The following is a 25,099-nucleotide window of genomic DNA, read 5'->3' on the forward strand; positions in this document are numbered from 1 at the left end:
TTACACAAAATGTATTTACTTACTTTGTAATTAACCCTTCATACACCTAAAGTCTCTTTAATAAATGAAAACATTCTTCATCTCTTTTCAGCTTGACTGTGCCGTTCTTCTAATATCATGTAATGCTTTTTTATTATTCTCTAACTAATGCTTTCATTTACATTTCTTTAAACTTTTTGCATTTTAGTTCTTTTTGTGAATGACAAGTTTCAAGCCTGATGATTTTTTCAGATGGCTTTGGCTGTGTATTACTTCTTCATTAATCAGTGATGAAGCCACTGAATTCCGTCGACTCCATCCTTCATTAAATTTTCACAAAATGGAAATGAAATGTCCAAGAACCAAAATACATCTTACAGCACAAACTCTGTTTTACTAATATGGCTTTAGTTTCAGTACAGTCCTGCTCTTGCTTTGACCTTTTAGCTCCATGGGGCTTATTTTAGCATCTGCAGCCTTTTCTCTTAGGATATATTATAACAAATGCAGAGAGAATTTGAAGCTTGAAGTGTTTATCGGCCGTCAGATGAAAACAGACCAGGAATGGGTTGCCGACGTTCTAGCCAGCTCTAATAGGCCTCCTGAAATTGAAAATGAGTGTCAACCACTTGTGGGACTCCAGTCTGTCTGGCTGGCACAGGCTGCTAAATGGGAATTTGTGCTTGGAGCAGGTAGGGTGGATAGAAAGTGAAATTACATGTCGAGCTCGGATAAGTGGATGAGTCAGTGATAAATCTAATGAATTGTCCAGACTGGTTTTATTCCATGTGGGAGAAGATGCACAGATGTAGCTGTTGTAGAGATCCCACTTTACTTACTGGGACTTATTTGGGGGGGAAATGTTTTCAGGAACAGGGTGAGCTCTTGTTGGTAATGAGGAATGCAACCAGAATAAAAAAAAAATCACAGAAATAGGCATAAAGGACTAATGTAATAGCCTTGGCACAAATGGACTGATTGTTGTAATCTTAATTTTTATAGCTGCTTTTGCTCTGTCTAAGAAAGCAAAAAAATGAAGCCTTGCTCCCTGACTTCTAAATGGACTACCATAAGACTTAAACAGTCTCTAGTATCCCTGTCTCATCTATGGACAAACATTGGGTTGTTCATTAAGTCATTTATAGTGTTTATCACTTCTATGATACAAGCTTGACTGATCTCCGTTCTACTCTGTTTAATTCCCACTGGGGATCATACCTGGTACTTTTATGCAATCACCTCTGGAGAGGTTCAGATTAAGCAGACTGAAATGTGACGTTGTGATTGCTGTGACATCATGGGCAGTTTCAGTTGTGCTATGATGACCCCACCTATGTTGAGAAGGCATAATCAAGTATGTTCTGTAATGGACGATGAATTGTCTGGTACCAAAGCTGAGTTGAGTCGAGTCTTGTTGATTTAGGTTGTAATGGCATAGGGAAATGCACCATTATATTAAACCTGGGCTAAATAAGATAACCTGGGTTGAATTCTTCAGGTAGGGCAAAATTTCTCTCAGATTGATTAGAATGTACATATATTTCATTAAAATTTGCTAGCACATATTGAAAATTGCTGTGTTTCTAAACAGTGTTGAATTAAATATACTGTTTCCTAAATTATTTTTCCTCAGTCAGTAACCGTAATATCTCTACCGTGTGTAATGCTACAGCTGTGTCACTGGTCAAAGGTCAGTGGCCTCTGGGCTGAATGAATTTAGCCCAAATGAGCAGCATTGCAAGAAACAGGTTCCACCAAAGTTTAACATAATCTGTTGTAAGATATCTTACTACTGTAATTGGCAGTGTGTCTGTCCTTCTCGATTTGCACGCCACACTGTTGCTCCAAATGCCCTTGATATCTCTGAGAAGACTTATTGGGTGTATTGTCTCAAAACTTGTGCTATGAAAAATCATAAATCTTTACAGATTTTCTATAAAATCTAAAATTGTTGCACCTTTCGCTTCAGTTTACCCCCTCCCTGTACCCTCACCCATTCCGTGTCATTACGTCACAACCCCTGTATAACACATATGCTCACTCAACATAAAGCCAAAGAGGAGACATTGCTCTAAAAGACAGAAACTACACCGGACTCATAACTCTGTTTTTTCTTTATAACTGAGAGAGTGACAGAGCTGGAAAACTACTGGACTTTGTTGAAATACACCCACAAGGAAACATATTTGGCAAGTAGATACGATGATACACCTGCTCCATGATCCCTAATTAAAGTAAGCTCTCTTTAAAGCACTTCTCCATGCTCATATTAAAATAAATAACACAGCAGATATGTCACATGTCGGTGTTAGAAATCATGGTTTATTTGCTGTTTTAGTTGTAGTTGCTGGTAAAGGTGTGGCGTAATCATGTTTGAATATCTCTCTTTCTCAGTGTAGTCAAACGACGTGATGTTAAAGCTCCACAATAAAGTGCTCGCTCTAAAACTTTGTAAATATGTCAAAAGGCACAACTTTAATACTCCTCTTATTATGTTGTAGACCAATCACCGCACATACGCACCAGCGCGCGGAGATGCTGAGCCATTATGCAGTGATTTGGGGTCAAATTGCAAATTGGTCTTATCACATTAAGCGTCTAATGACGAGGTTGGTAAGAGCATGGCGTAAATAAAGTAAAGATTACTGTACTGTCTGGGAGATCTAATGGAAGTGCAGAAGTGTTTTTATGAAGAATAAACTTTCCAGAGATCAAGAAATACCTCTGACTGAAAAATGAATAATGATTGATGATGTGTAAATAAGGTTGGTAAATATCACTTTGACATTACTATTACAAGGCAATAACCAGGTGTTAAATCAGTCTGAGGCTCTCAGCTGTTTTTTTTTATCAATGTGTGGCACCATTACACATGACAGAGATGTGAGTGGTTGTTTTTTTCAGAGTTTTCCTTTATTCAGGGAGGAAACTTTGTCAAGGTCCTACTTAAGTGAACACATTGATATTAACATTCCTGTCATTAAATGCACTGTCAGTTATTCTGAATATTTATTATGGATTGTCAGAATCTGTGTGGGATGCGGGCAGGATTCGACACACCTGTTGTGGATACAGGTGGGAGTGGATGGCGCACACTGTGTAAGTGGGTGGTAATGGTCAGAAATCCAGCGTAAGTGGGATTAAGGAAAGAGTGCAGGGCTGAATGAATAATTTTCTTATCTTTGTATAAGAAAATGAGCTCTTAACCCTGTTTAAATCAGCCCTCCCTGCATGTACAGAACCTTTGTAGATATAAAGCACATTCAATCACAGTAGTATCGAAATTTATTATAATCTTAAAGATGTCAGTTAAAGGATGAGGAGCCAATTTAATATAGGTAAAGACACAAGGAAAATCCAGGCTCTCTTGTTTTCTGTCAATTTCTGCCTAACACGAGCACACACATCCACACATGGACTTGTGTGTTATGCTATTATTTAGTCCATGAGACACATATATCCCTCTGACAGACTTTGATTAGAGGGATTGGACGGACTGACTGTAGATCAACATGATTACATAAGAGCCGCCTCTGTGCTAATCTCTGCTATTACCCTCCATCACATCCAATCACGCTGTGCGTTTCACTTCCATCATGCCTCCCTGGCAAATGATGGCTTTAAAGAAAAAGTAACACTTCAAAGTTTTTTTCTCTGCGGAAGAAAATACTTGTGCCATTTTTCATCTTCTATAACAAGAATCTGATTCTGTTGAAAGAGCGACATAAAACTGACATAAAATTAAATCTGATAGAATTTGAGTGATTGAGGGACATTTACATGTGTAAAAATCCCAAGGCCTCTTATGCTGAGTTGCTTCATTTGCAGGGTTTCACATCATGGGGGGAGGTTTAACGTGAAAAGGAAGTTTCATTAAGTTTTATTTTATTTAACAAGAGGAGTGAGACATAGGAGCAACTCAAGAGTGTGCTTTTATGAAATATGTTTGCATGTGTTGTTAGTATGTAGATATTGAGTAACAGAAAAAAGATAAAATGACAAATTTTAATTTATGTGATGGTTTGTGCTACCAGTTACCCTAATTGTAATGTCAGAATTTGAAAAGCAGTATTGAAAGTAGGGGTAGGGATGTGCAGCTGACCTGACGGACAAGTGTCACCACTCCTAACAGAAACCATATGTGCATGCATCAAGATACCGTGTGCATATCATGCTGCATATAGTTTGTGTCAGTAAAGTCAATGCTTCTTGCTGTAGGATTAGAGCAGCACTGTGTCATGATGACATTCTGTCCTGGCAGAACAAGCTGCAGATTAAAAAGAAAGCTGGAGATGGACAGAGGTGAATGGAGAGTGAAATGTGGTGTTCAACCATCCTGCAACCCATTTACAGCCAGGAACCAAAAATAAAAATAAAAAACAGTGACAGGATGGCTGGCTGCACTCAATCTCAGTCTCTCTCTGTTGAGAACACACTCTTTCCTCCTGACTGTCAACAGCTGGCTCTTCACCTTTATAAAACCCTTGTTGTTCCATCGAGTAACACTGTAGATTAAAAACACACAAAATGAGGCACTTTAACTCTCATTGTGCTCTGGATTATTTAAAAAGGGTTTTTAGAAACAGTAAAAATTTAATGAAAAAAATCTTTTAATTTCCTAAAAGCAAACAGACTGTATTTATTTAAGAAAGGGAGAATATCTTGCTTTCTCATTTCCCCCTGACATTTACAATGATATTTTAGGATATGAAGCTTCAAACTAGGGGTGCATGATAATTATCAGTACCGATAAATTAAGGGCCAATAAAATCCACCGATAATAAAGGTGTTTGTTTTCTTTCTCACAAGACTACACATTCTGAAACAGTAGGTGGTGCCGTGGTACGTGACCCGCTGTTAAGCACCAGAGAAGAAGAGGAAGCAGCCTCAGTGCTAAGAGGTGCATCACTACTTCAAACATCAAGTTACATTTATGGTACTCTGTTTCACAATATTAGCTCTAAGACTAGAAGGTTGGTCAGTCTCTCTGAACAGGTATTAAGGCAGTATGAAATTCATAAAATAATATTCAAGTGGAGGCAAAATTTATCTTTTTTTATAAAAGATATACCCGTGGAAAGATGGTAACATGGCTCTTTAAAAAAGTATTTATTTTATTTCATTGATTGATTGATTGATTGATTTTTTTTTTGTTTATTTGGAAAAGCATTTGTTACATAACATCACTTTCAGGTACAATTCAATTTCCACACCTCGATTGTGGTCAAGAAAATGATCACTGCTAATCCATATTTTTAGTAACCTGACATGCCAGATGGATTTGTTTCACACATCCATCTGGGAAAGCTTCAATAGGAAACGTTTGAGAAAAGAGAGGGGCTTTGAAAAAAAACTCGGAGGGTGATTGGCTGAACGTTCTGTCTGTCACATCTCTACGGGCCAGTCAGAACAACAAAACACGTGACGTAGCCGCTATCAAGCTGCTATTGAGCTGCGCAGCTACTGAAAAATAACGTGAAACATGGCCACTACAGACATCTCAGTACTCAACTTGTGTTGTTTCTGAAAAGAAAACAACTCACTGCTGTTCTTTGTTCTTCTTTTAACAAAGAAATGTCGTCAAGTTCTGATAAAACTGGTGCTTTAGCAGCATCCACGCTAATCTCTTCCTCCATAACTGCACCAGCTCTTGCTGCTGCTTGTTTATGTCACGACCCTGCTGGGCCTGAACGTACTGCCCCTTGTCGCAGATTGGTCCTGTCACTTTCTAACTGGGCCCAAATGGTTCAGATGGGAGCTTTGCAAGATGGATTCACCAGTGAAAAACAAGAAAATGGGCTTATCCATCTGCTTTGCAAGGTTATATGTTTAGTAGAATTAAAGAACAATTGGAACTAGTTTGCGGAGGAGGGGCTTGCTCCGTTTTTTCTCTCAGGAAAAAACACGTTAAAGTTTATATGTTTACACAAACCCAAACAGAAACGTATATCATGTAGATGGTTTCATATTACAATCATATCCAATTCACAGAGATTACAGGTTTTACATATTTACATATATGATTTTTACCATTCATTGTCTGTCTCTGGCAGCATTTTTTTTAATTGCCTTGATTTATTATGCAAAGTTATGAATATTTTCTCCAGTCTTTATTCTGGTTGATGAAATCTAGACCATTTTTCTTGTAAGTCTGCTGTTTAATCCCCTGTTGCTTCATAATCTTGTCTATTTCAAGCTGATTGTTTGATAAATATCTTGTCACTGCACACCTGCTGTTGTGTTTTGTGTGTGTCTGTGTGTGTGTGACGGCTGATTGGTGGGTTGGTTTGCTAGTGGGATAAGGGGATAAGCAGTTGGATGTTGATCCCTCTACAGTCAGGGTCACTGGGCCTCACGTGCTCGTCTCCGCTTTGACATCCTCTGATTCAGCCTTTCTCTGTCTCTGGTGGGCTTCTTTCCTCTCTTTTCTTCTTTTTCTTACGCCACATGCTTTCATCAAGTCTTCCAAGGCTGGTGAGATGCCTTATCTTGTCTTTTTTGTTGACTCTTTTCCTCGCCCTCTCTTCCTTCTCAGCAGTGGTCATGTCAGTAAAGGTCTAAATCTTTTGACCTGATTTACAGTATCATGTTAGAGATCAGCAGCTCTCTGTCACTTCACTTTCTTTCTGTCTGCATCAGCCTCGCTGACACAGTTCAAAGATCTCCTACAATGTAGGGCACAGTACTAATACAAATAATGCTATTACACTGAGTTCTATAGCAGCTGGCTCTTCTCTGTCACAGTACAATAATATGAGGAAAATATGCGATATGTGATAGCATAGTTAACATTGTGATGTCAGTATTACTTCTGATGAACAAACAAGTGAATGAGAAGTGTGCATATGAGCTCTGTAAGCCTTTCTTCATCAGACCTTACATTAACTGGGTTTCCATTACAGTTTTTCACAAAATGAAAGCGATATTTCTTAAATTTCAATTAAGTACAATTGCGCTTTGAATGCATTTCCATTAAAGGGAGTTTTGGGCATAGGCCTTGCAATTCTCGTAAAATCTCATCTCGTGTGAATCCGCTGCAGAGAAGCTTGATGCTCAAAACCTGTTGCGTGTTGGTACAGTTTTGGTTACATCTACGTCAGTTGCCATGATAATGTTGAACAAAGGCTGCTTTCCAGATGTGAGGAATAACATTTGCAGTGAGAGAAAGATTAAAAGATATGTGTCAGAAATGGGGCAATAAGATCATCAGATAATTTTAAAAAGCTTTAGATGTGACCAGAAGTTTGAGGATTTTATGAACCTTGTAGGTTGCAATAGAACTGAAACTAAAAAACACATTTGGTTGTTCTTGTCCAAGGGAACAATTGTGCCCAGGGTTTAAAGAGTGAAATAAATACATGATAATATTAATAAATGAAAGGGGAGGGACACTCTGTAAAAGACCTTTAAATAGAAAACAACAAATAAACTAAATCAACCTTCTGATTAGAGTCAGACTCAGATCACAAAATCATTTTTTGTTATGTATTTATTAGCATCTTATCATTACCCGATAACATGTGACGACCTCTGTTACTCCTCTGGATTGTTATTTTTTCTATTTTGTTGCTAAAGTTTTTGGACTGCCTGTAACCTGATGTTTTTGGTTTTGTAGTTTTAATGGTTTTCAGTGTTTTGTATAGTTCTTCATGGCCATGTTACAGCTGGTGATAGAGATTTGTGGTATTTCCTTTGAATGTATCTCAGAAAGTTTCACATTTATTTGTAACACATTGTGAAATAAATAGCACAGATTGGAGCTTTCAACTATTTCATTGAAGGTTTGAACACTAAAAGCTAACTAAGTGGTTTGTCTGTAAAAATGGCTGTCAGTCTGAATTGTTTTAGGTCAGTTTTCTTTCTGTCTATCATTAAAAATGACTGGTTTGTGAGTCCTGCAGCTGCTAGCAAAAAAACAGATTCTCTGTTTAAACAAAGACCTCAATGTCTGCTGGTAAGTCTAACAATGTCTGAGTCAATATTTAAGAAGAATAAGTTAAAACAGTTTGACATTTATTGTAGTTATGATTTTCACCCTGATTTTACCCTTATTTCTTTTGTCAAAATCATTTAAATAATTCCTCTCTTTGTTAGTTATTAAATTCATAGAATTATATTCAAGTTCATTGAGGATAAAGTACAAAACTTTCACTAATCTTTCCCTAGTATCAAAGGCAGGTAATTTTATTCTACTTTTACAGAAGACATACCAGTGAGAAGATGGTAAAATGGTTTTTAAAAACATTTTTGTAGGGATGCACAATATTGTCAGTATGTTATCAGTATCAACAGATATTAGCTTTAAAAGTGAATCACTGGTGTCGGCAGATTTCTGCCAGTATTTACAGCCAATACTTTAGCTGGAACAACCTGTACATATCAGCTTTAAAATGGACATAAGTTGGTCAAACAAACAAATATGTTCGTAGAGTATTAGTCTGGCCCAACAGACTTACATCAGCTGAAGACTTGTCTTTCATTATCTTTCCCTCTTACACTTTAAAGTGTGCTTGTAGGATTGAAATGTGTCAGTATGTACACTCTCAAACTTTAAAGGGATACTTCAAAATTTTGGCAAATTCGCCCATTGCCATAATTCCTATAGTCTTACTAATAGGTTTGTTATCTTTAGTTGTCGGTGCAAGCTATTTTTAGATCGGCGCTGCCGAGTTCGGAGCTGCTGTGCCAACTCAATGTAAGCAGACGGTATTCTGGCTTTCCCTCATCAAACTCATCAAATACACAATCCAACAACTCCAAAACGCTCACGTGGACAAGTGGTGTCCTGTACATTCACCACACTATGAAATAATAATGTATAACTATGTAACATTATGACACATGAAGCAAATACTCGGAACTATTTCTTGTGTAAACCACTGGGTGGAGTGACACAGTGCAGCAGCCATGTCTGGTCTGTAGTTCCTGCTTTGCATTTAGCTTTAAAACATCTCTGTATCATAATGTTCCATGATTATTTCATAGTGTGGTGAATGTGGAGGTCACAACTTGTCCACGTGAGCGTTTTGGAGTTGTTGGATTGTGTATTTGATGAGTTTGATGAGGGAAAGCCGGAATACCGTCTGCTTACATTGAGTTGGCACAGCAGCTCCGAACTCGGCAGCGCCGATCTAAAAATAGCTTGCACCGACAACTAAAGGTAACAAACCTTTTACAAAGACTATAGGAATTATGGCAATGGGTGAATTTGCCAAAATGTTGAAGTATCCCTTTAAATCATGTGTTTTAGGGATGGAAGTCTAAGGTTGGAATTCCATTTAAGTATCGCCATCGGCTAAAATTTTGTAAATGTTGCCATATCAGATATTTGCAAAAATCCAATATTGCACAACCCAAATTTTTTGCTCAACTGTTGCAACGGGATAACAATTTTTTTGCATGTGAATTACTCAGATTAATGTTTTGCTATAGAAAAAATCATTGCAATCAGATATTAGAAACAGTAGAGGAGAGCAAGAAAGGTACAATGAGAGAGAAGAGGGAAATAGAAAAACAAGGGAATTAGGTGGGATGAGAAGCTGGGATTTTGCATGTCTTTGTAGCATTAACCCCTGGGCCACCAGGACGTCCTGGTTTAAACTTTTAAGGACATACTGTATAGTGGATGTCCTGTGAATTAACAGGTGGTGATTTCAGCAAACACTTAAAAAACAACAGTGGCTTGATTGAATCAGTACAACCATGCTGTTATCTTACTGTGTGTGTGGCTTTTCTGGTGCTTCTTTTATGGACATCAGTTATTGTACAAAAGCATATTCAATGCTTGGAGGTCTGACTGAATTTTTGTCTTTGAGGTTATTGCGGTATTTTTGTTTTCTCTCCTGAATCTGAATCAATTCCTCAATCTTGCACTGGATAATTTGATTAATATTTTAAATTGATTCTATAAAAAATATGAAATGAGGATATGACGATTAGAAGTGCAGCACTGAATAATCATGCTAAAGTGTGACATCTACCACTTCAAAGTCACATATTGTACCTTTAGAAAACATATTTTTGAAACAAGTTTGAAGCTTAAAGGTCATGTAAAATGACTTAAGTGTACCTGTTGTTTCTTAAGATACCCAGAATCTATCATTTCTGCCAAGCCTCAGCGTCTCCACATGCTTTACTTTCTCCTCCTCTTATTCTTTTTTCTAGGTTTGTCTTTGCTATTCAACACTAGATTGCTGAGTGTGTGCTTGTGTGATAAAAATACACCATGTCATTCGCTGTTTTAACACAAACCATTCCCTCAATAATGGATGGGCTTTGATGGAGGGCAGATGTCAGAGTCACATGTAAAGATCTCTCTCTCTTTCTCTCTCTTACACACAAACACACACACATGCACAAGGCTGCTTAGTGACTTGGAGGGAGGTTGGAGTCAGACTGCTTGTATGGACCTTTTTGTAATCCCCTTTATTTTTATGTCTTGTGGCTTCTATTTAAAAGAAAATCTAATGAATTAAAACAAGACTACATCACAGGGACCATCTGTTATTTTTTATTTTGTTACATTTTTCTCCTCTTAGCCAGTTGATCCAGGAGAAATCCACATTTTGGGACATGAGCTCCCTAAAGCGCCTCAGTTTAACCAGAACACGCTCCTTCAGTACAGGCTGTTCTCATCCTTTATGCCTACAAAAAGAAATGAAATGTCATCCTATGCAATACATTTATTGAAACATTTTTGACCCATCAGGACAATATGAGATTCTCAGATCAACCACTCCAGTGGTCTGGCATGCTGTTATCGGCAACATATTAGTTGTCCAACCTCTGAGAACATATCAGTACTTTATTCTGAAGAAGAGGCTGAAAGAAAAGCAAGGAAAAAACTTTGAGATTGTAGCACAGAACTGAGCTAAATAGATCCACTTCAAGTATTGGCCCTATAGAACAATACATGTGGTGTGTCTTATTAGCATACTTTTGTTAGTATACTGTAATACAGTACACTTAAATTCAGTACAGAGCCCTTAATCACAGTGAGTTAGTATTGTCTCAGATCGCACACTGCTGTTTTTCACTAACAGGAAGTGATGGCAGTTTTCTTCTTCTACTTATTTTTTCAAAGCAGACACCCAACAGACAATTGGTGATTCTAATCAAAGTTTGACTGCTATTTTTACTTAAGATACTGAGCGTGATGTTGTGGAAAATGGCCAACTCGATAAAAATAAATTTATAATGACAATATTTATCTGTTACATTGACTAAGCACAGTTATAAATTCATGTCAAAGGCTCTACAGCAAAACAAGCATGTAGAAATGTAAACACATGAGCCAAGATGGTTATTGGTGATCATGCTAGCATGTAAGAGCATCATCATTTTGACTCAGCTCATTACATCTTCTTTGTGAGTCAAGCAGCCACACAAATACACAATTCATCATTCACGCATGCAGACAAACACACACATACACACCCTCTTTACTCCATCATGTCAGCTGTGAAGTGTGATCAGAGATGACTGACAGTTAAAGTGTGGAGTATGAATATGAATGGATCTGTGAATGCGAATATGTAGATGAGGAGGAGAGACAACTCAGTTGCTGTCAGCTCTTCAGACTGATCTGTCATAAATTGATGGCTGTCATATTTCAGCTGTATTTCTTTGAGTGAAAACTCACCACTTCACTAACCTTATTTTGTTTTGTTTGCACTTAACAGCTGCCACATGATTTAGTGTTTAGAGTAGCCTTTACAAAGAAAATGTGGTAAGTAAGCTTGTGGGATGATAACAAACATAACTGCACAAACACTGAGGTCCTAATTCACAAGGGACTGAGAAGGATTTTCACCAGCAAACCTGCATAAATGAGTGAAAAATACCCTTTTCAAGAAACAAACACACAAATGGTTAAATGCATACACAAGCTACAAGCATGCTGCTGACTTCATGTGTTTGAACAAGCTACTATACAGTAATTGAGGGCAAAATAACACTTTTAAATGCAAATCTTCCTCAATTTTAAAGAAAATTTCAAGAGTGCTTATCTGAAAAGGGCTATACTTATTGTGTAGTCAGTGCAGTCGCCCTCTGCTGCTAATCAGGAGGAGTGCAGGTTGAAGACATTTCCACATTGGCTTTTCTTCTTCATTCACATGTGTATTTTTGTGTATCTGCAGTGAGATCAGTCACCTGGAGTCTGGTTTGGTGGTGGAGCTGTGGAATAAAGGTTTGATCTGGGACACCATGATCGGCACTGCACTGATACCTCTGGACACAATTCAGCAGTCTGACAAGGTAACACACTCCTGTCATGTCAATCTTATACACATCAGTGCAATGGCAATGTTAGATGGAGAGACAAGATTTTTGCAAAGAAATTAGTTTTTGATCCAGGAATTTACATGAGTTAAAATGATCTCATGCTTAGGCCTCTGTGGTTAACAGCTATACTGTATAACCAATTTTATATCATATAAATGTGTCTATCAGCAAGACACATTATGAGTCATATTTTTCCTTTGTCTTAACAACACATGCTCAAATGGGGTATAATCATTCCTTCATGGGTAAAACCTCTCAGTTCTTATTTCTATAGAGAAATAAGGGTCAATCCCATTTCTACCCCTTATCCCTTATCCTAGCCCTTCCCCTAGCTTTTGCGTGTTCATGTCCAGGGGTATCCCAATTCTCTTTTGAATTGAGGGTTAGGGCTAAGGCCAATTATTTGATGGTCAGGCTAAACAAGATAAAGATGACAGCAGTGAATAACTGTGTCATTGCACAAATGGCTGCATCAGTATTGTTTTATTTTAATAATAGAAAACATAAAGTTAATGAGCAGTTCTCAGATTTCAGATTCTATGTCAACATCACTCAATATTCAAATGTGTAATAGAAAATATCAACAAGATGGTGCACAGCACTTTAAATAAAGAGCATGTCTATGTCATACTCTCTGCAATATGATTTAGAGAGACAGATTATTATTCCACCATGAAAAACATATTTGCATCTGGCTAAAATTTTGAGTAGAACCAGAGTCATTGTTAAATAACCATCTTCTGGAACCCAACGGCTCGATTCACCTTCAAGACTTGAAACACTTTTTTTTCTAAAAATATCTTGAATCTTTTCTAGGTGTTTTTATGCTCTAAGATAAAATATGAATCATTAAAATGATTCAAATAAAGATAGTGGCATGTTAAAGGCCAGTATGGAGAATGATACTGCAGACCAATATTGGTCTGTTGTAACATTAAATAGACCAGGGTACAAGCTAAGCCTACCCATCTATTCACTATCCTACCTAGCTACCTGACTGCCTACCTACCTACCTACCTACCTACCTACATTCCAACCTACCTACCTACCTACCTACCCACCCACCCACCTAAGCCCTGTTACAGTGTGGACATAAACCTTCCCTAGCTTTAGGGCGGGACTGTCAAGCAGACCAGACTCATGTTGACAGCTCTCTGCTGAAGCTATGCAGGGGTTGGAAAGGGCTAGGAGGAGGGGTATGGCTGGAGAGAAGCAAGAAGAGGAAAGGGACAGAGAAACAACTAAACACCAAATGCAGTTGTGGCCATAGACATATCTCCCATTTTGTTGGAAATTGCTATAACTTTATTGATGATGATAGCATTCTGTGAAAAATGAGCATGAACAGCTATGACTGATAGAAAACAGGCAGGATTAAAAACAGCAAACACAACAGTGTAGTATTAGCTTTACTATCTAAGATAATGCTAAGCCATGGATTGTATAGCTAGCCAACACATTCAGTATTTCCTTTCTTAAACAAGAGCTGATCTGATCGATTTCTGTTGAGATTCTGTCTTCCTAATGAAGGACATAAATCTCATAAAATTTTCTCTTTTTACTTGCAGTTTCTTTTAAAATGCCTTTATATTAGATCAAAACTGCTATGATGTCATAGGTTTTGTGGCAGATATCGCACACTCTGCAGTTCTCCTTTTAAAACTATATGTCACTTCTAACTAAGAAATTACTGCTCTTTAACAATAGATGGGAGAGATGGCGTATTGGATTCAGCAAAATAAAATAAATGGGATAAGCCCCCTCAGAATAGAGACATGTTCCACCCTCCACTGCTTAGTCATTAAAAACCCTTCTTTACCCATGAGTCTAGTCTTCAGCAGCTCTCTCACAGGTTGCCACTTATGGCATAAATGGCTAACTGATTTTAGCACTGCAGGTGAACCTGTCTCGCCTAAGGCCTCATGACTCTTCTGCAGAGTTTGAAAGCAAAGCAGCATCACTCATGTAGTCATTAATAATGCAGCCCTCAAAGCTTGCTTTTTCCCTTGGTTTAAGGTGCAGAAAATGCTCACCCTTATTCTACCCTCCTCTCTTCAGCCTTTCATCTTCAGCATCGTTTATACAGTGACCTCCCCACTCACCCCTGCAGCGCCCTCAATTACCATGGAGATGCTCTGATTCTTAATGAGGAAATGATTCAATTTTTTTTTTTTCCATTTTTCTCTCATTGTGTCTTTTTTCAGGAGGGACCAGGGAAGTGGACATCTCTGGACTCTGAGGTGTTAATGAGGGAGGATGAGATATGTGGAACCACAAACCCAACGCCTCACCAAGTGCTGCTGGACACTCGCTTTGAGCTGCCCTTTGGTAGGTTTTTGTTCAAAAACACACAATCATTTCTAGAATTGCCATTAAACTAGTTGATAAAAGTTCTGAAATTTTTTGCTTTGTATGAGATGAATCTAGAATATATGGACGTTTCACTTCTTGAATTAAATCACTGGGGAAAATAAACCTTTTCCATGATATTCTAAATTTTTGAGATGCACTTGCTAAAGGCACCAACAAGTCAAGTACTTGTGGGCTGTAATCCATTAAACTAATTTCATACAGATATGACTGAAAGTGTAAAAGAACGTCTTTAAAAAAGGGGGAGAACAAAACTAAAGTACACTGGTTCTCAACTGGTGGGTTGGGAACCTGTCATCATTTTTTCCCCATGAGCTGTACTGTGACATCCCTGATACAATATCCGTTCTTATGACAGGGTTAATGGAGATTTATTTAGAGTTTCATCTAAGGCAGAGGTTCCCAGGCTTTTTTCCTTTAGCCCCTCCTACTTGTATCTAAGAAAACGTAAGCCCCCCCAGGTCTGACATGGAAAAAATAGTGATACTTTGAGGCCAAAATCAACATAAATTGTAATTATTTTTTGTGTAAATCCAAACAAAGTGGCCCTAAACTCAAATTATTTTACCCCCAAACCATTGTATGACTTATTTATGTTATACAAAGATTTCTGTTAATATGTGAAAATCTAATTTAACAACTTCAGGACAGACAGAGCCTCGCACCCCCTGAGATCTCTGGCACCCCCCTAAGGGTTTTCCAGAACCCAGGCTGGGAGCCAAGGATCTAAGGATCTAAGGCAACTTTTTGTTATAAATATATCTGACATTTTTACGGCACTCTATACCACTATTTTCTCTACTTCTTAGCACTAAAAGTAACATTTTTCTAAAGTTGTGTTTCCCAGCATGCTCTTAAGCTGCTGTTTCATGACTCTGCCCTGCAGGAGTCACAGTCCTCCCTAAACCTGATGGTCTGCTCTTTTTGACACAGAGGCCAGCACCTGAAGATGGAGATAAGATAGAAGCTGCCCTGTGTTAGCAAGCTCTGGCAAAAAAGTTAAGATAATTGACATTCAGCTTGCAACGAACGTACGGATCGATAATGAGTTATTTTTCAGTCATCACTCAACCGCAATGACTCATTCTAGGAAAAAACACTAACACATTAACCAAAGCCTGTTTAAATGATAATTTAGAACTTTCAGTTTTTTAAGTTAACTGTGATAAATTTCCAGCACACCATTATCTTTATTTATATGGCTTTAAAATTTTCTTTTAAATCATATACACCTCACATCTCTCAAATCTTGCTTGTGAATAATTTTTTTTAGGGCATCTTAAGGATTAAAGTTGTTCAAAGGATGGGTGGTTTTATATCAAACATAAACATAACAGAATTTCTGTTTTAGAACGGCAGTGCAAGCAAAGAACTATGAGCAGAAAAAAAATATTATTAATCTTATTTTTTACTCCCCGTTTCTTACCAAGACTTGTTTGTACTTCATTCTCACGGTCACACAAAAAAAAAAAAAAGAAAAAAGAAAGAAAAAAGAAAAACATCAGCCATTGAGTATTTCATCTATCACCAGAGTTTTTGGTTTCTATCACACTGATTTTTTGTTTAATCATATATTACGTAAAGAGCAAATAAATATATATAAATTATGCAGCTGTTGAGTCTCTTGCCTTTTAATCCTTCCTATCTTTCCTTTGACTTTAGTTTTATTTGGTTTTGGGGAGCACCATGCAGGCTCCTGATGTGTAAACTCCTGCCCCCCCCCCAAAAAAAGTAGGAATCCTCCTCATAAGAAATTATATAATATGGGTGGAAAAAGACAGGATGGGGATGGGGGACAGTGGATAGAGCAGGGGGTGGAGTCAGTCATGAGTGTCTCTAGTCCGTCAGTCCTTCTTGCATTTTGCCTCAGTTAAGCTCTATCATTCTTTCTCCATTATTTATGCTACTTTTTCCTCTATCTTACCATCCATGCCTTGATCTATCCTTTCAGACATCCCAGATGACGAGGCTCAGTACTGGACCAGTAAACTGGAACAGATCAACACCATGCGGATACATGACGAGGTAAGTTTTTCCTTTCTAAGTTGCTTCTTAAAGATCATACGCAGCTCTTTCAAAAGTTTCAAAGGAAATGTCATTGTTGAAAAAAGAGGGGAGTTATCACTGTGACACTTTTTATTTCTTAACTTTAATGTATGCAGTTGAAAAGTCTTCATTTAGTAAGATCCATTTGAAACCATACTTTATAGGCATTACAAAATAATAGCATTTACTTTTTGTGCTCAAAAAGGTTTCTTTTATTTCATGCATTAACTTTTTGTGTCCCTCTCTAATGCAAATTGCCATGTAAGAGTAGAAGCATTATTTTATTTATTTATTTATTTTTTTATGTATTTCTGACAAAAAAACAACAACAAAATAATTCAATTCCCTGGATGTAGAATATCATAATGCCACAAAACCAATCAATAAAGCATTTCATGAGTCGCCAAAAAGAGTAGGAAGAAGCAGAAACTTTTCGAGTCCTACCCCCACTTACTCTCATTTTATAATAACCACAATGTGCTTATATCACCATTTACCCCAAACCCCCTCACCCACCCACCCCCTCATTGATTCACTCACTCACCCATCCTCCCATTCACTCTGAAGTGTAGCAAAGGCAACAGAGAAAAACATGATACCAGATGTGTATCTCAATCCCCAAGTCTAACTGTTCCAAAAGAAAGAAGGAAAAATAATAATAATAATACTAAAAATAAAATAAATTATTCATGAAGATTAATCGAACTGCCCTTGGACAACACTTGGCTCTCCTCCTGTGATTCCATACCTTTCAAGAATAGCTTTTTAATAAGTTTTCATAAGTTGCTTGACATTTTTACTCATTTTCATATGTTTTTCTAAACCATTTCAGTGTCACCACACAGACAGAAATGCACATACTTTTAAGAGTAGTATGAACACTGGATTGTTTTAGATTATGCTCCCCCTTTAATTCATACCCTCTCTCTCTGACCAAGAACAATTTATTTTAGTTACCAAGTAGTAATTTATTTTTTGCTTTATAAACTATTTGTACAGTTTTCAATTTTACCAGATCCCTAAATTTTAACATATTTGACTTTAAAAATAGCTGATTGGTGTGGTCATTATAACCCGCTTAATGCATGATCCTTATTGCTCTTTATTTTTATGATGTGGATATCGTCTGTTTTAATAGCTGTTACCCCACACCTCAACACAAAACATTAAATATGGCAGCACAAGTGAACAGTACAGGATAAATAATGCATTCTCATTCAGAAGTTGCTTGGCCAACCCAAAACTTCAACAGTTCTTGTCAGTTTGGAACCAGCATATCTTACATGAGCTTTCCAGCAAAGTTGATGGTCAAGTATAACTCCAAGGAATTTGTTTTCATAAACTCTCTCAGTAGTTACATCATCAACCATCATTTTCACATGTATGTTTATTTTGCGATTACCAAATGACATAAATTTTGTTTTTTCCAAATTACAAATTACAAAGTTTGTTCTGATTATGAAATATTGTTTTTTCAAGCCCTTTCATGTCTGCAACCTCAAGAAGAAAAAAGCTTAGAAAGCACAAAGAAAAAATTATTCTGCAGGTTTTATGGGACCTGAAAATCATCAGATAATTTATGAAGTTTAAACCAAATAATTAACCACAATGTACATTCATCTTTGAGGTGTTGTTTTTTTATGTTGGCTCTCTGCTGCCGTCTATTGGATAATACACCACATTACATGGTGTGGTCTTCACCAAAGCTGAACTTGTGCTAATTTTTTTTCTTAAGGAAGTTATTTGTCCAAAATGTATTAAGTTTGTGTGTGTGTTCTTTTTCTTTTTGAAACAATTTCTTTTATTGTTTTTTTTATAGCATAAACCACAATAAATTAACAGATGGTACATTTTAGCTTTTTTGACATTAAAAAACAGGAAAAAAAAAATATATCCAGCACCCACCCTCTTTCAGACATAACATTAGATACTTTCTTTAAAATACTATTTTGCATGCAAGATAATAACTGTGCATTTATACACACATACATATCGATGTATAAACAAAAATCCTGTCTCTGCCATTTCTGGGGTTTATCACTGTATTTCTTTAGATATGTCATTCTCAGTCACTCCTGTCGAAGCTCTCCTAGGTCACCATTTTTCATTAGTTCTCAAATGGTTTCCATTTTTCTTTTTAAAACTGCAATTTATCTTTGGGATATATATTTTCCTCTTCAACATACTGTTTTCCATATGTCTTAATCTAAGCACCTACTGTATATTAGGGGCAACATATTTCTCCAGCTGATGGCTGTCTATAAATTTATATTCTTTTTTTTTTTTAGATTCTAATGGAACATTTACAGATAAATTGGTCTTTATTTTATTTATCACTTCTCTCCAAAATGTTTGGGATTCAACACATTTCAAATGCAATGTTCTTTTTAACTTAAATAATTCTGAATATAGTTATCTCCCATTTACCCCCTCATATCTTCTCTGTCACAACTCTTTGTCGTTCTTTTTTATACCTATATTTAACCAAGTTTCTCTTGTGGCAGTATCCACTGCAGGAAGAGGTCCAGAGAAGACGAATGGCTTCAATTCCTTCTCAGTGCTGTGAGTAAAAAAATCACCTATTGCTCTTACATTCATGCCATGCTTTGCATTCTTCACATGTCTGTTTTTGTTTCTCTGGTGGGTAATTTGTGTGCCATTCCAGTTAGTGATTTTTATATTAAAACAAAATGAATATTCTCTTCTTTCATAAAGAGAAGGGATCCAAAATGATGAGCCGAATTTGGCTCAGGATCATACACTTAACCCTGCTGCATCGTCAGCTTTTAGTTAATGTGTCCCCACTGATTATCACTTACTTCTTACACTGTAAAAAGTACTGAATTATCTTATCTAAGAGCTGTGTTTGCACCACTGTGCACTGATTTATCTCTGGGAACATCTTTTTTTTCCTGCAACTGCTGGTTTTTGTCCGCCTCATTCTGTCCTGCATTAAAAGTCAGATCATCCATCTTATTACTTCATGTGGCCTTATTAATGCCTCATGTAGTTTCTGTTCATATTCATCAATTCAACCGTCTTCCTGTGTTTCAGTGTTTCAGTCCTGTTACATGTTACACACTCAACTGGCCATCAACAAGTCAAAGTATTTGGTTATATTTTCTATAATGAAGTTCGCTTTTCTCCTTGCGCTTTAACACTTGCCTCCATGCCACCAGGCAGTTGGAGTTATTTTGGATGGAGTGACCAGCAGAGTACGTATCGCGATGTTTTTTACCCCTTGTGACTTTCTTTCACTTCACTAATTCTGCATGGTTTGTTTTTTTTTTCCACTGCATGTTTATCTGTTTATGCCAACTGTTCATTGTATTTGAAGTATTACATTCTCATTCCTCCTAATCAAAATTTAAAGTAACCTGTGTCGGCACCACTTTTGTTGACACATAATGTGGTATTTGATGTTGTTTTGTGATGTTTTTTGATGGGCCCAATTACTTCAATTTCTGTCATTTTCATTGTGATAGGCCTATTTATAGTTGGTGTATTGCGTTCCTGCTACCACAAGAGGGAGCTTTTTATTCAGGATAGTTTTTGTTAATGTCATGTCCCCAGCCCAGAATTAATCTGAACTCTCCAATAACCCTCTCCAGAAATATCCCTTAAAGGCCAGCTGCATTAAAGCAGCACACTTTTAAAAGTCCAGAAGTGAAAATGCCTGCACAAGAACAAGAAAGATAAGCTGTAATACCCTTAACTCTCTGAAGAAGACAAGACAAGTCTCTGAAGAAACTCATTCAACCATTCAAAGCTAACAACAAACTCAAGGAGCCCCTAATTCTTAATGAACTACTCATGCATGCTTGATATCAGAAAAAGTTAGAACAATTAATTTACAGATGGAATAGAATTATAAATAAAAAAATTAATGTCCAAATCAACAAAATTAGGACATTAATTTGGGGAGAAAAATTAGTATCCTTGTCACAAAAATCTCAATTTTTTTTTTGATGAAACCCTATTCTCCTTTTAGCCTAACCATGCAGCATGCCTCTCTCAGAGTATTTCTGATTGAAAGACATTGAAATTATACATGGCTCTGGTTTGGATTTGACCTTTATATGTATTGATTTCTATTTATATCCATTTTAAGAGTTAAAAATTCCGCTCCTCTGTGCCAGGATATCATGTCTCGCCTTCAATACAAAAGGAAGTGTGGCATGGCATTAAATTCCCTTGTCATTATGAGCAATGAACTGGCTCATTCTTGATCTATTATAAATCTTTAGATTAAAATTATGATGAAAAAAGAATATAGCCTGAAAAAACTATGAGGTTTTACATCATTTCTGTAAACACTCCAAATTGTAGATTGATTCAATATAAACAGATTTTTTCCTGTTTGGCTGTTCATAACATGTTTGTGTTGTCTTTGCCCAGCTTATGATGACCATGATAGTGCAGTGGATGACCGTGACAGTGACTACCGCAGTGAAACTGGCAACAGACCTCCCCGCTACCACAACACCCCTCAGACAAACTCATCAGTACACCAGTATCCCATTGGACACAGGCTTCAACATCACACGCTGTCCAGGGAGACTGAGTCAATACAAAGCTATGAGCTAGACTATGGAGAAATGAGGGGGCCAAGGTAACCACACAGCAATGGCAGACTCACTTCTCTGATCTTTACAGTACCACTAAAGGATGAACTGTGTTCACTTTCTTTTAAGGTGTTAAGTTAACCAGATCAGTAGATTTTTTGAGTAAGTTCTTGAAAAATGTATTTCAACAAAAACCCAATTTTTAATGAAAGGTCTTCTTTCAGGCTGGATGTATGTTTTTATGCTTTGTATGTTTTTACACACTACACCTGTAGCATTCAGTATACAGCTATTATGTTGCTGATTGCATGATAAGTTTGGTTTCAGTAAATTCTGTTAGTCTTTGGCTCATACCAGATCAAAGAATTATGAAAAAAAATTAAAATCCCTGTAAAGTGCTAAAAAAATCTGTATTTTAGGTTTGTTGTATGATAGGCCACTATGCTATGAATACTAAAATAAGTATTATATATATCATAAGTAAATAATAATAAATAGAACCACCAGGCCAGATGTCAGTCCTGAAAAACATCTCTTGGTTTGTAAAATTACACTCAAAATCATGAAAAATGAGGCAGTGACATCTCCTCATTCTGTATTTAACTCCTCAGGTATTCCTTTTATCTCATTTTCAGAGTTATGTGAAATTATTTTTCTCTGCCAAGTTTCTGCTGAAAGCACTCAATTTCCTGATGCTACTTCTCAAAATAAAAGTCCTCAATGATGATTAGAATTGGAAGCTTTTATTAGGACAGACATGGCAGGTTTATCGTTAGATACTTTACTAAACTTTAGCAATGTGACGCTAACATACAGGAGGGACTGAACTGTTGCTGCTTTGAGAGAGACAAAGCCACAGTCTGCTTCTTTTAGTCATCCAGGCCTATTGACAAGTGAAATATGGATTAAAAAACACCTTGAGCAGGTAAGATGTTTGCTTCTGCTGCATCTGATTCAAGCAAATAATGAAAAAGCGCTCCAGCAATTAGCCTTCCCTGACCTTGGGGTGACCTCTGGCCAGAGCACAGCTGCATGGCTTTGTGTCAGAGCTGAGAGACAGAAGTTGGGGATTAAATTGACTATTTTCTGGCCCAAATCTGTCTGTTATGACACTTCTAAGAACCCGTAGGCCACTGTGGCTGATAGATTACCTCATAATAAACAAACACACAGTACATAGCTGGCGGTTAACTTTCAATGAAGGCTAACAAGAGATTGTATTGAGATGAGCTGTTTGGATTTTATTACATATCGTTGTAGCATTAGGGGGATGGGGTAATTGCCTATGGGGACTGGTGACCTGGTGGGCTGCTGTATTTGGCCTGTCCAAATTAAACCAAGCAAGGAAAGAAGTGAACAATGTTCTAATGATCCAAAGGTCTTTACGCACTGGGTCCGTTATTTTCAGATGTGTTTTTTTCAGATTCATAATGAAAAAAAATCATGCCTGCACACTGAGTCCAATGCTTTTTTTATTTGCCTTTACTGCGAAAATTTGTAGAATGTGGCAAATTGTTTTGTATTGCAAACCTGTGGCTCCGTCACTCCTTTAAAATCCTACTGGATCAACCCATCCTGACAGACAGCTATGTACAGCACCTGCTCATGCATCATAGCGCTGCGCTTAGTTGGAGAGCTGGAGAGCAACTCTTAATAAAGCCTCTGTTATGACCTGTGTGTAGTCTACAAACTTTATGTTATATTTCCATGGCTGATATTTACGTAATACACTAAACCAAACTACAGTGTATAAAGTGTGCAAACATTATTAGAACAATATGAGATTGATTTCCAGTTTTGATGTGCAAAGAATTTGGATGAAAAAAACTGACTCTGTGTGCAAAGGCCTTAAATCCAAAATTCAGTTACATGTAGATCTCAATTTTTTCACGTTTACTGCAACCTTATTCCAACATATCTAGTGTGTTAAGACACAAATGTTGGATTTCACTTTACAGGGATTTTAATATTAATCTTCTAAACAAAGTAACTGAGTTGCCACAGGAATTCCAAATTTCTACAGCTGACAGTAACAGTGATAGATTTGCCTTCTGAATTTTTAACAAACAGCAAATTAATGCACCCTGCTTTGGAGCTCTTCATCAGCTTCAGACACAGCCTAATTTTCTGAAAAAAGTAAAATGTAAAATCTTGCACAGCAACCAAAACATTTTTTTTCCCACATTTCTACTTGTATTTTTCATTTTCTGTTCTATTTCCTTGCTTGCTCAAACATTTTCATTGCACTGTTTTCTTATTTGATTCATGTCTAATGCTTTTTTTCTTTTTTCTTTGCATTTTTTTCTGCTGCTTCCTGCATGGTGGTTTTCTTTTCTTGAAAAAGGCATTCAAATAGTAAGGGTGGAGTTAGAATAATTCCCGTTGACTCTGGAATGGGTGTGGAGGATTGGGAGAGTAAATACAAAGTGCCTGTATCAGGCGTCCTGGATGATTACTTGGATGCTGAGCAGAAAATGTGGGAGGATGAAGATAAAAGCATCATCTACCGCATAAGTGACAACCCTAGTGAGTCCAAAGGCAGCAGGTTCTATCAAGCAGTAGAATGCGATGCACTTTCCCCAGAGGAGGATGTGTCTGGCAGGCCACGCAGATCAAGACATGGCATTGGGAGTGGAGAAGTGCGCTTAGTTTATAAGGAAGCTGGCAGCTTTGAGGACGAATCGTCTCCTCCTGAAATTGATATGATCCCCTCAGCCAAACAGCTACGCCAGCAGTCAGACAGAGAAAGTCTTCTCTACAAGACCAGACTCTGGGCTAAAACCGCCTTAGAGGACACACTTGAAAGTTATGCAGCTTTTCGTGAGGAGGAGGCTGCTCGGGAAGAGGCTGCTAGGATCAGGGGTAGAGTGGAATATGGTTCAGTTGGTTCAGATGAAATGCAGTATTCCTTTGGATCTGAGGAAGAACTGGATGACTTGACATTCAATGAAGGGGATGCAGGATATGAATATGAAAGTTACTACTACCCTGGCAGGTACATGTCTGCTTTTGGAGGACAAGGCTATTCGAATAAAGGGAGAACAGGACGTGGACAAGATCTTATGTTGTCTCCAGTCGAGGAGCCAAGTGATGAATATGTAGATGCAATGGATGAACTCCAGAACTTGGTGCACTCAGTGTCTGAATATCTGGCTGTAAAAGAGGAGGAGATAAACAACTATGAGTCAGTGTCCAAACCAACAAGAAGAAGACTCCCAGCACTGCCAACTGATGCTAAAGTTCAGCAACCGGAAGGCAGCAATGAAGTTAAACCTGAAGTAAAGGAGGACAGCACTGTTGAACAGGGAATAGCAGGAGTGAAGAATGCCATGAGCTCATTATTTAGTACAATCACAGGATCAAAATCTCCCACGGAGGGAGACGCCACTGCTTCAGCTACATCACCTCAGCCACCACAGGCAGATTCTGGTATTTCCAAATTGTTCTCTTTGATACCTAAACCGAAAGCAGACGCCCCAGATACCCCTGGTGTAACTGCAGTAGAACAACCTACCTCTCAAGCACCACCTCAACCTGAGTCTGGCATTTCAAAGCTGCTGTCATTTATTCCCAAAAGTGGTGGTACTTCTCCCCCAGTTGCCATAGTTCCCCCTGCCTCCCAGGAATCCTCGGCAGAGAAAAAGTTTTCCCTTCAGTCTTTCCTGCCATTTCAGTCCCCTGAACCCAATCGACCATCTGAAACTGATCAGGCAGCATCAAATGTTGGAACTGGTGCACAAGGGGGTGCAAGTACCTCTACTACACCATCACCATCTGGGTTTGAATCCATGTTAGGAAAACTCAGTCCTTTGAGGCTTTTTTCAAGTGCTCCAACATCAAGAGAACCATCACCT

The 25,099-nt window shown here is 37.6% G+C and overlaps 1 protein-coding gene across 1 annotated transcript in view; it reads left to right on the forward strand.

Moving 5' to 3' along the window:
- The window catches only part of LOC121509581 (protein unc-13 homolog B-like), a 260,714-nt gene that overhangs the window by 48,127 nt on the left and 187,488 nt on the right, over window positions 1-25,099 (forward strand). The window contains exons 4-9 of the mRNA XM_041787044.1: window positions 12,120-12,237; window positions 14,469-14,592; window positions 16,586-16,659; window positions 19,185-19,246; window positions 19,870-19,895; window positions 21,079-21,292. Of these exons, the coding sequence (XP_041642978.1) occupies window positions 12,120-12,237; window positions 14,469-14,592; window positions 16,586-16,659; window positions 19,185-19,246; window positions 19,870-19,895; window positions 21,079-21,292 (618 nt within the window). The remainder of the gene's footprint in view (window positions 1-12,119; window positions 12,238-14,468; window positions 14,593-16,585; window positions 16,660-19,184; window positions 19,247-19,869; window positions 19,896-21,078; window positions 21,293-25,099) is intronic.

Source organism: Cheilinus undulatus, linkage group 5 (assembly GCF_018320785.1).
Source record: "Cheilinus undulatus linkage group 5, ASM1832078v1, whole genome shotgun sequence".
NCBI lineage: Eukaryota > Metazoa > Chordata > Actinopteri > Labriformes > Labridae > Cheilinus > Cheilinus undulatus.